At 32.6% G+C, this 12,476-nt stretch overlaps 1 protein-coding gene across 4 annotated transcripts in view; it reads left to right on the top strand.

Moving 5' to 3' along the window:
• Positions 1-1,300: 1,300 nt before the first annotated feature.
• Positions 1,301-12,476, top strand: part of LOC143063890 (ATP-dependent RNA helicase A-like) — a 41,481-nt gene continuing 30,305 nt past the window's right edge. Inside the window, exons 1-6 of one of the 4 annotated variants that reach the window (XM_076236323.1) lie at positions 1,301-1,345; positions 3,641-3,751; positions 4,718-4,858; positions 5,390-5,498; positions 6,192-6,313; positions 9,752-9,891. In XM_076236323.1, the coding sequence (XP_076092438.1) occupies positions 3,641-3,751; positions 4,718-4,858; positions 5,390-5,498; positions 6,192-6,313; positions 9,752-9,891 (623 nt within the window). In that variant the 5' untranslated portion in view covers positions 1,301-1,345. Of the gene's footprint in view, positions 1,398-3,640; positions 3,752-4,717; positions 4,859-5,389; positions 5,499-6,191; positions 6,314-9,751; positions 9,892-11,670; positions 11,724-12,476 lie in introns of those variants that run through there. The other 3 variants (XM_076236322.1, XM_076236324.1, XM_076236325.1) reach the window with 3 other exon arrangements.

The raw sequence follows: 12,476 nt of genomic DNA, 5'->3' as shown, positions 1-12,476 counted from the left end.
GATAAAGTTTAGACAGTACTTCACATATGAAGGTACAACTCATGTTACGTAGTGGACATTTTGATGAGTTTCGTAGTTGACAAACCCGTTTCGTAGTTGACAAAAATTTCGTAGTTCACATCAACCCTATTCTATGTTGATAAAAACATACTGAAAATTACATGAAACTAACTCTTGTTATTTGTTTTGCGCGAATATAATTGAAAAAAGAGTCAAAAAGACTGCATGGTAGTGGTAGTGTCCACTGCGAAATATAGATTCCACAACTATTTCTCCACTCGAGACAGTTAAATTTTAATATTTAAAGGGCGAGGCTTGTCGAGCTTTTTAAATAATTAAAATTTAACTGTTGAGAGTAGAGAAATATCGTAATACACGAGTAATTACAGTGGTGGAATCTGTTTCTCTTATGATTTTTATCCTCCCTTTTCAAAGATTTGAGAAAAGTTGTGTACTTTTGTTGTGACGTCATCAGGCATGGTCACCTTTTTTCATTTTTTTATTTTGACATAAATTCAGTGTAAGACTTAAGTTTCTAGGGACAACATCAAAAGACCAATGTGCATGATAAAGCAAAAACGGAATTCACATAGTTAAGTCTGTGGCTGCTGTTTTTTTTTAAACTCATGATCAAGTTCACAACAAAACTACAGTCCTTGACCTAGATTACAAAAGGGAATGCAACACTGACCCAACACTAACAGAATACAGAAGGGCAATCAATGAACAAAAGACAAATAAATAAGAAACCGATTGATCCCGAAAAATCAGGGCTACGACTGAGGAAAAACAGAACTTGCTTTTTGCAAGGGACTCGCCGTGAACACAATTTGATATGGAGACAAGAATCTGGTGCCATCTCATACTTTCGATTAGACCTGCTGAGTTATTTATTTTTGATTGCAAGTCAGGTAATTTATTTTCAAACTACCACAGAACAAACCATTTATTTTTGTGATTATCAAGGCCAAGTTATTTGTTTTCAAAATCCTCCTGCCCCCCCCCCCCCCCCCCCCCCAGAATATCAAATGGTCGTCCCCTTAAATTTAAATATTAAAATTTTAATAAGATTGCAAAAGTTCAAGCTGTCGGGGCAGCCGAGATTAGCGATAAGGTGTATTGAAAAACGACCATGTGCATGCCTCTTTTAAATTTTTAATGATTAAATATTTTTTAATCCGCATTAATATTATTATTGATGTTGTGTTGTTGTTGTTGAGCACTTATATCCAAAGGAGTCCAGAGAACTGATATGGGTCGACGGTTTTGATCGAATAGTGGCGAAAGGAATTTGGGTCGAAAAAAGGTAGATCTGCTGAAACAGTTGACGTCCCCGTAAACAAGAGTAGGTGCTCTGCTAAATGAAACTGCTTTACATCTAATGTAGGCATTCTAAGGTCATATGAAATTGTTTGAATATGTGGTATTTAGCCGCAGTGTTTTTGTATATATATAAATGCCAAGGAGGGTGACTGGTTACAAACAGTTGTACGCATTCGTTTGCAAGAGAAAGTGGTTTCCCCCAATAAATTATTTTAAAACTCAAGTTTAATTTTAATGTTCATCATTGATCATCATGAATATCTTAGTTTTATAAATTATTTTATATAAAGCTTGCTAACCAGACAAAGGTAACTGCCAATCGTGCTAATAACTGAATACCACAGGCACTTGTAGACCGAATAATCTGTCTAAGGCACTTGTTTCTATCCATATTAGGAAGGTCGACTATCCATATATAAAACAGATATATAGATGGATAGTCGACCTTCCTATGGATAGAAACAAGTGCCTGTGCTGAATACACCTTATCACTATTTCAGGGGGGTTCTGATCCCAGATTACTCTTATTGTTTTGTCAGATTCCCGTATCCCGCTTTAATACACTATATGTACCATGTAATTCTTATTTTTTTGTAATTTCCTGTGTCCCGCTAGACTTTATTTCCGGTTTTCACAGCACAATAATTTGACTCTCAAGTGTCACGCTTACAAAAAAATGGCAATCCTGTGTCACACTTAGACCACATGTACAATGAGACCCACTTTCAGTATTTGGAAATATGTGCTGGTTTACCTGAGAATAGCTTGAAATATTGAGGTCATACAACAATCAATTATCAATTATCCATTGTGGCATCAGATATTTTGTATGATGATGTCAAAATTTTACGTAAACTTTTGTGATGTCCTGTAATAATGCGGACTAATAGGGATAAGGTCACATGCACTTGCCTTAAGATAAGGTGTATAAGGTACATTTGTATCTTCATTTTACACTTTGGGGTATTTAGCTGAATTTGCCCTCAGAATGACTCTAGCTGGATCTTGTCAGTCTTTAGTAAATAACCATCTGAGGTCATGCAAAAATCACTTTTATTAGGCCGTTCATGGGACATATTATGGTATACCATTAAAAATGAATTGTCTATCAGTCTGTTCGTCCTCAACTAGTTAAAAAAGTTGTATCTTGTACTGTCTGCAGAATATATTGGAAATTAAATCTAATAAGTTGGCCACCCTCGCTTCAGTCATAAGGAAATTAAGATTACCTACTTACGAAACTTAAATCATGTAAATTATTTCTAGACTAAAGCTACCCTGCAGAATTATGATTGTGAATTTGCTTGAAACTTTAATAGCGCAGGGATACAGGCTCGCCTTCTATCTGGTACATTTGTAAATGACATCATAAAGGTATGCAATATTTATCATGGAGGACATGACTCCAGAAATGATGTATAACTAAAAATGTCTGTAATATGTAGATGGTCTATATATTAATTATGAGTTAAATTGTGATGACCAATTTGGATGAAACTTACTTGTAACTTGATTTGAAGTAATCATTACTAATGACAGGTGTAAATGAATTACATTAAGACCTCAAAAGTGCTACTATAGTCTCTTTAATATATTCATTTGGAATACAAGTAAGTCTGTTCAATTCGTTGCAATAAGGTGAAATGAAGGCACTTACTTGAAAAACCAAATTACTGTCCATAATTATCATATAGGAAACAATTGATAACCATGGATAGCTGTCATTTCATTCAACTTGGATGACATTTTTTATCAAACCTTAAGGTGTTACATTTTAATTAAGACTAATCATGCTAATGTGTGTGTCAATTTCTGATCCTTAAAATTTCCTCCAAAATATTTTTTTATACTTCAAAGTTGGTAGTACTTAAAATTATGTGTCAAAATACTTTTAATTGCAATGCTGACCAATGTTTTCTTTATCCAGTATAACATGTTCAAGTCAATTTGTTAACAAATATTATCATGACTATGTTGATGAAATGATGACTTTAATACTGGGGGCATGGAGGAACGATTGAGTAATGCATATAATTTTCTTAAGGTTACTAACTTGTGTAGACCTAATGACTACAATAACATAAATAAACAGTGCCATGTAGTGGTGAGGGATGGGTATTGGACGAAGAATCTGCTTTATGGATATATGTCTATTTGAGTCTTTAAAAATGCTGGTATGAACAAACAATACATTTGCAACTATATATACATGTATACATTACATTGTACATAATCTAGCAATTATGCAGAGAACAAATTTATTACGATTATAATGAACAGTGGTATTTTTCATAGATCTATTGTCATTTTTTTGTAGATGGGTGACGTTAAACAGTTTTTATATGCTTGGTGTGGGAAAAGAAAGGTCACACCATGTTATGAGTTTGGCCAGACAGGATCGAAACATAAACCAAGGTTTAAATGTGAGGTATGTCATTATTTTGGAATTTATTAATGCATGTAAAACATTACAGATCATTTCCTAGCTCACCTGACCTATTGCATGTTTTACAGGTAAGGAGGTGGCATAATTAGTCATGTTAGTAATCATAATCAGACTTCCACAGTAATCGATCACATTGCTTTAATGACTTATTTAGAGTTTACATCTAATTTTCATTATCAGATACTAAGCAATTTACAAATGAAAAATGAAAAACAGTTAGTTTAAGTACCATATAGTGTGAAATTTCAAGGTTCTGTGGCAACAAAGTATTTGGACGATTTTTGAATCTCTGTCAGATATTTTTGCAGATACTGATATCATGGAAATGGTTGTAGTAAAAAAGTGTTAAAAATTGACAAACATATGCCTATTGTTATTGTATATAATTTGTTTACCTGAATGACATCTTATTTATAACCCACTATAGGATACATGCCTACATTGTATCACACAGTCATCTACATTTGACCTTTCATTGCAATGCTTTGTTTAAAAATCATATGTTTGGAATTTATGTGTCCTGTAATTTAATGTGTACATTGTAGCATCAATTTGAAGATATTCTCCAGATATATATATTCTAATTTTAACGTAACATTTTAAAGACTTAAAATTACATTAGTAGTCTCCCTTGTATTTGTTAACGTCATACCATTGTTAAAGTCAATCAATTGTTTAATATATATATATATAAAAGTCACATTACCTGAAGATCTGTGAAAACAGTGAATAATATATATACAAAAAAGTTTTTTTTCAAGCGGTGTACAGAATTATATATATTAAAAATTAAATACACATAAAGAGTTTTAAAAGCAGCATTGTCTAGCGCTTTCATCCATCTTGGGACTTTTCAAGACTGATGAACGTCGTTATGGGGAACACATTAGTATTATGACTTAACGTCATTGTTCGTAACATGTATATATATATATATAAATATTGTAGGTCAGAGTTGAAGGGTTTGATTACATGGGTGTAGGTAACTCTACAAATAAGAAAGATGCACAAGCTAACTGTGCCAAGGACTTTGTTCAGTTTTTGGTTCGTCAAGGCCTGGTTCAACAATCAGAAGTTCCTTCGACAGGGGTAAGTTTACTTCAAGAGGGGTTTCATTATTTTTATAGACTGGAGGTACCTTTGAGATGATAGGGGGAACCAAACCCAACCGTCAATTTGTCTACAACATTATGGAAATTATTATAAAAAAGAAGATGTGGTATGATTGCCAATGAGACAACTCTCAACAAGAGACCAAATGACACAGAAATTATATTAACAACTATAGGTTGAAGCACCCCTTGTATCAAAGTCTTTGTGTGTAAGTGTATTCTCATCCTCAACATACAATGTTATTGACAATTCCATCATCTGGTTTCTATGGCTACTGAAAGTGAAGTACTTATAAACATTTAAAATGTTTGAGACATTTGAATTATGAACCTTTAATTCCATCAAAAAGAAGAAAAAAATTTATAGTTGGAATTTAGGAGAACATTGAATCAGACGGGAAATAATTGGAAGCTGTATGTTTAATTGTAGAACTTAATGATGTTAACCCATCAAAAATGTCTATCAGTAACTGATTATTTTGTATTGTAATATTCATTGATGTTCTAGTTACAATCAGAAATGTTGGAACCAAGGCCTGGTCCCAGTGAAGCTAGTAGTGATGTTGGATTTAGTGGATTACCAGGTGGTCTAGCTCCACATCAAGCTTTAGGATTAGGTAATATTTGATAAAATGGTACAGTATCAATTAATTGGGAACATAAAATTGAGAATGGAATTGGGAAATGGGTCAAAGAGACAACAACCTGATTAAAGAGCAGAAAACTGCTAAGGTCTACCTATGCATACATTGGAGATATAATTTTTATTAAGAAGATGATTTCTTGTTTTAAATATTCACTGATTTTAATGTCTTTTATCACAAATGATATATGTATACGGTTACTTGCTTTTGAGTACAATTTTAATACATTATTTGTTTTTGAATACAATAAGAAAGAAATACTTGATCTTGAATACAATTGTAATACTGTCAAATTCATTTATTTTCGTTGGTATCAATTTTCTTGGATTGAGGAAATCTTGAATTTTCATGGGTATTTGATTTTATGATTTTACTAATCGCTGCATACACATCCTATAGAAAATGTGTAATTCGTTGAACATTTGGATTGGTGGTTCACCTGTACCCACGAAAATTTGTATCCAACAAATATCAATAAATCTACAGTACACTAATTGCTCTCGAGTATGATTGTAATACACTATACATATAGCTATCTACCCCCCCCCCCCCCCTTCCCATTCATATCCAATCTAGAAATTGCCTAGGTTGCTAGAGTTTGTACCCAATATTCGACTGCTTAGCTTTTTATTTAAGAAGCCTCTAGTTTATTGTATCTGATTTTAGGTGGGGAAAACTTTGGTGGCCAGAGAGAAGAACCACCCATGTCAAGAGAGTTTCCACCATATGAAAGAGGTCCTCCTCTCAGTTATATGGAAAGAATGGCAGAGAAAAGAAAACTGGAAGAAGTAATTTGTTTATTTTTTTTGGTCTCCTATCAGCATCCAGCGTCAGTGACACATAGGGATCACTTAGTACTGTCAACTTTTCTCAGTGTTAGACTTTGTTCAACTCCTTAAAATTCAAACAAATGTTAAGCAATTCTTTTACATGACAGGAAGTTTTGCAGCGTCTGTTTAAGTTTTTGGAAAATGACGCAGTCATTGTTCCATAACTGCCGACCTGAACTTCATAACATTTCTCTGCCTACCGCGCTTGGTTTCGTATTTACTATTTTCCATACAAACTGGAATCTGCTTGTGTTATCATTATGCATGATCATTGTGTAGTTATCAGCCAGGAACCAGTTTACACTCGGTTTCATAATTTACTATACAAACAAACTGGTTCCTGCTTGTATTCCACTACACTCGAACAAAGTGTTGTAGTTTGACGGGAACCAGTTTAGAATTTGTAAACTACAAAACGTAATCGGTTATTGTTCATTCCGTTTTGGTGTTTCATACCGACTTATATGGTTTGAATAAACTTAAGACCCTTCAAACATTAATGTGATAGGTATATTTAAGACTGTTTTACAAAAGGATGGAACTGTTTTACTTTCAAAGTCGTACTATAGTGATATCTGTCATGTACGGATTTCCACTCTCACCGGTTAATTTCTTCTTTTACACGTGCTTTTGAAACTTCCTGTTTAAACATCGCAAGTTTCAAAATTGTTATTTGAGTGAATTAAACTTATTTTAACAATCATGAAGCGTTCCAGAATCATTTTCACGCAGTTTCTTCTTCTCTTTGATGATGGAAAATAGGTTTTCTCAAGAAAATACCGCAAACGATCGCAGAGGAATAATTGAAACGTACAAGTTAAGTCGGCACCTGGTTAAATTGGCATCTAGTCAAATCGGCACCTATTTGACGTCAATTCGGCATCCAATAATATTTGTTATAATATTTTCTATTCAATTAATTAATAACTGTTACCAAGTACATAGTGAATATGTTGTTGTGTATTTAGGTAATTTTATAAATAAGGAAACCAAAGTGAATATGTTGTTGTGTATAAAGGTAAACAACGAATCCCTTACCCAACTGTTGATTTAACAATTAGACAATTATTAAAATAAAATGGAAAACTATGAGTCCCTTTCATGCCAAATAATTAGCAAATTTAAGGTGTTTTTTTCAGTAAAATTTAAACAGCATTAAACCAACAATCCTGTAAAATGCTCAACTGGTTAAAATAATGCATAAAAATATCCAATATCTCATGTATTAGTCCAAATAATTATGACGTCTGGGTAGGATATTTTTTTTTTCTTTCTGGGCATCCCAGAAAAAAATTAACATAGCCTTGCGGTCATAGGAAGGTGTCCCAGAATGAAATAAAAAAAAGCCTTGCCAGACGTAATAATTATTTGGACTACTCATATATACATTATATATCATTAAAAATACACCAAAAAAGTCATTTAGTTTGAGAAAAATAAATATATACAAAATGTACGTGAACACCCAAAAATGTGAAAGTTAGAATTTAACTCTTTTTGCTTTAATACTGAAAAAAATTCTGGCAACCCCTTTCTTATTTTTACTCTTTTTGCTTAAAATACTGTTAAAAATATATATTTAACATGGGTGACGAATTGACTATATCAGGTGTCGATTTAACCAGGTGCTGATTTGTCCAGGTGCCAATTTAACCAGGTACCGGTTTGACTAGAATTCTTTGACAAATGTTTGAAATTACCTGAGTTTCATTAGACCTTTGATAACAGTAACAAAAAGATTATTTACTTAATATTTTGTGGGAGAATGGGGTTCAGACTGTGGTATCAGGTCTGTTCTCGCCCAATACACTTTCGCACCCTACATGTTCGCAGCTCGCACGTTCGCACCCAAGGTCCGTTCGCACTCTACTCATTCGCGCCCAATTTTAATTCAAATTCAAGTTGAATAATTGGAAAATCATGATTGTTGTTTTAAATTGCTTTGGTGTAAATACTGAATGTATTTATAGCTTGGTATGAGTAAAACATTGAAGATTTTAAAGGAAAAACACAAAAGATAATTGTTTTTAACAGCTTGGTCCCTTTGATCTGAAACAACGAAGCAATAAAATATAGGAACTAAAATATAGCAATCCACTATTATAACCAAAACATGATAAAATTTATTCAACACACAGAAAAAAACATAGTCAGAATCTCACTTCATTTTGAAACAGTCAATGAAACAAAGTTATAGCAATACACTAACAAAAACATGATTAAGAGTTATTCAATACAAAATAAAACGTTGACAAAATACCACTATATTTAGAAAGGATTATTATTATTTTTAACAATACCCTATCCAAAACATGATTAAGATTTATTCAACACTTTATTTTTGAGACAATGACAACAATTATACTTATAAGAAAACACTTGCTTACAGAGTTATTAAACACAAAACCAATTAAGATTGGGTGCGAACATGTAGGGTGTGAAAGTGAAAGGGGGCGAACATGAGTGGGCGCAAACGTGAATGGGTGCGAACGGACACGGATTCAGACTATGTACCAGTGAGAAATATACAAGCCTTTCTACGGTATTTATTTGTACAATTCAGGTAGTCTTGACCTATTCATTTGTCTTAAAAAAAACCACAGCCAGTTGTCACCTTCACTTCACACACACACATATACAAATATCAATTATATGCTTACGAGACATGTTGCATTGTTAAACTAATTAAGGTATGTGAAAATCAAGACTTGCATAAAAACTATCCCAATATTAGAGACAGTGGCGTCATTTTTCCTCAGAGCTTTCAGCTCTTTGATTGATCTAAGTGATTCATTTTGGCTTTACTATATCAAAATTGACTTCTACTTTCATCAGTTTGTTGATTTGCAATTCCTTCTAATTAGCTCGTCAGAATTCAATTAAGCTTTCACATACTCTTCAGTGGGACATGAAGTTATGTACCTGCAGTTTAAGTATTTGATGTGTGATTAACTGGGTTTTCCGCACACCAAAACATGGATTTTTCTGTTTCTACTTATATTATTTTGAAAAGACAGGTGACTAAACCATTTATTAATTAAAAAGTATTAAAAATTAATTGCAGCATGACACCTTTCTCAACATCTGACCTATTGCATTAAAGAATTAGAATAGGATGACTTTGAATTCAACTCTTTTAGTTTATTTCTTTACTAAAATAAGTTGTAGGGGGGGGGGGGGTGGAGGAGTGGTTCTGAAGGTATTTTTATTAAAATTAAATGGTTGGTAGTTATTTAGATAACCTTATGAACGAATAATATTTTAACATTTAAATTACATCCTCATGATATGCAATGTTTCCTCCAAAGAAGGTTAACAAATTTATATTCCCATTTAGAAATATTAAATCAGATATATTTAAAGTAGAATAATTTATATTTTATATTTATTTAATAGTCAGAGGATGTAGATTTCAATGCTGATATCCATGGTAACTGGACTTTAGAAAATTCTAAAAGTCGATTACATCAGTGGCTTCAACAGAACAAAATCCAGGCAGACTATAAGTATAATATGGTTGGACCTGATCATAACAGGTACTTGGTGCAGAATTGTCTTTATATTTATATACACCTTATCGCTATTTAGTCCAATCCGGGGAAAAATCCAGTCATTTAGACAACTTCCTGTTTAGGTCAACAGTTAAGCAAAACAAAGGTCATCAGTAATGAGCTGAGGAAGGAAACAATTTAGAAAGCGATCACTAGGAAACTTTGATAGATTATGATTCACTTTTTCGAAACTCAAATTATAGTTAAAAAAATATTTCATTTGAAGTATTTATGATGGTTTAAACAGGTCTCATTAAAAAGTATGATGCATGGTGCATTGTTTAAACAGGGTCCCAGATAGCTTCAACTGGATGAAAAAGTTGTGTAATAGAATATACTTGGAATGGAATGAATAGCGTTAAGGTGTATTTGGTTCTCCCCTCTTAAAGTCCATGTTCATTTAGAATAGTATTCTGTGTTTGAATGAGGGATTTTTATATTTCATAGATTTTAGATTTTCTATATGGAGTTAATATTTGCCCTAATGGCCAGTGTTAGCATTTTCTATCAGATGGTGTCTGTCAACAGACATCAAATCTGTTAATTTTAAGAAGATCCCCTCTGGAAATACAGGGTTGCTTGCCCCTTTTTATGCCTCACCTATGATAGTAGAGGGGCAATATGTTTTCTGGTCTGTGCGTCCGTCTGTTCGTTCGTTCGTCCATCCGTCTGTCCTGTTTCAGGTTAAAGTTTTTGGTCAAGGTAGTTTTTGATGAAGTTGAAGTCCAATCAACTTCAAACTTAGTACACATGTTGCTTATGATATGATCTTTCTAATTTCAATGCCAAGTAAAATTTTGACCCCAATTTCACGGTCCACTGAACATAGAAAATGAAAGTGCAAGTTTCAGGTTAAAGTTTTTGGTCAAGGTAGTTTTTGAGGAAGTTGAAGTCCAATCAACTTGAAACTTATTACACATGTTCCTTATGATATGATCTTTCTACCTTAAAGGCCAAATTAAATTTTTATCCCACTTTCACTGTCCACCGAACATAAAAAATGATAGTGCGAGTGGGGCATATGAGTACTATGGACACATTCTTGTTTTTAGGAGTGATGAAAAGACCAATAAATTAATATGATACAGCATAATAAATTCATGAGATGAAGAATGAAGGGACAATGGGTGTAATATTTAATGGTTATATATTTGTGTTATTCATGTGTGTTTGGTGATTAACCATAAAATATTACCCAAACTGCTTCAGTCTATATTTGGCAATTTCTCACTGCACTTATCAGAAATGTATAATATGATATGGCCCTTTTAAAATTTTTCAGTTTCTTAGGGTCTGATGATATGGCACCTGACAAATAATCTCTGATTTTCAACCATGATACATCATGATATATCAGCTTTATATATATTTAATATAATTACATATTTTGTGGGCTAAAGGTCGATTATTGTTTATTTTCTCCCTCTGTTTAGCAAAAGACCTTCAGCTCATAAAACATTGTAATTTGATAATAATAGTTTAAAAAGAAATTTTCAACCAAATTTTAATTTGGAAATACAAAATGTAGTTCGATATTTATCAATTGGAATTTTTTTTTGAAAATTAAAAAGCTTAAAGAAAAGCTTTCAGATTTTACAAAGTTTCAAATATTTAAGTACAGCTATTTTGAGATTGAAGTTTTGAGAGATTAAGGGAAAACCTAAAACATTACCTATGTGGTGTAATTGACACCATGTAGATAATGGAATATTGATTTGATATGATGTATCATTGTTTTGAAACAAGACATTATTTGTGTCACAGTGTGAATAACAGAAAGAGGAAGTGAGACCCTAAGAAACTGAAGACCATACGAGGTAAGATTAGAAAGTAATATTGATGCATTAGGTATACATTATTTTGTTTATACATATGATTTCATTGTTTATTTAAATAATATTTATTTCAAGATGTGATGTAAATATATGTAAATTCAGAAATCAATTTGTGAATTTCTTTATGTGAGCCCTTAGTTTTACGTATGTGATTGCAAAAATTTACAAAGGACCAACACTTTGATGTTTGACGTTCATAATTTTAAAAAGGACTGACACAAGTTTGGTATTTTGTAAGAGAAATAATGATGAGGACCAGCTGATTTTCTACAAGGACCACAAGAGGAGACCAATATTTTGAGAACTCTACAGATTCATACTGATGTCTTATTATTTTTTACATTTAGTCACTAAGTTCTAATTGTCCACATAAGATGGTGTTAATTTTGTGAAATATAGCTCACGTTTAAAAAGCTCTGTAGAGTAGGTATTGATGCCAGACAGTGTGTTTTTGCTCTCACTGTTTTGTCCCAGTCTGTCTTCAGTTGATTTTCACTTGTCTTCAATGCTATCAGATGTTAAGGAATTTGTCAGTAATGTTTAATTGTATTGTTTTAACTACTATTGAGAAGAGTTGTTTGTTTTGAAATGATATTTGCTACGGCATAACTTATCTGCGTTTTTAGTGTCAGCAGACCATGGTACTAACAAGTTTTAAGTTTTTGATTAGGTACCATCAATGAGACAGAGAAATATAAGTACATATAAATACTTTCCAGAAACTATAACAGCTGA

This window comes from Mytilus galloprovincialis, chromosome 2 (genome assembly GCF_965363235.1).
Source record: "Mytilus galloprovincialis chromosome 2, xbMytGall1.hap1.1, whole genome shotgun sequence".
Classification (NCBI taxonomy): Eukaryota; Metazoa; Mollusca; class Bivalvia; order Mytilida; family Mytilidae; genus Mytilus; species Mytilus galloprovincialis.
Note: the sequence above shows the minus strand (reverse complement) of the source record. Positions and strands in the feature narration are given on the sequence as shown.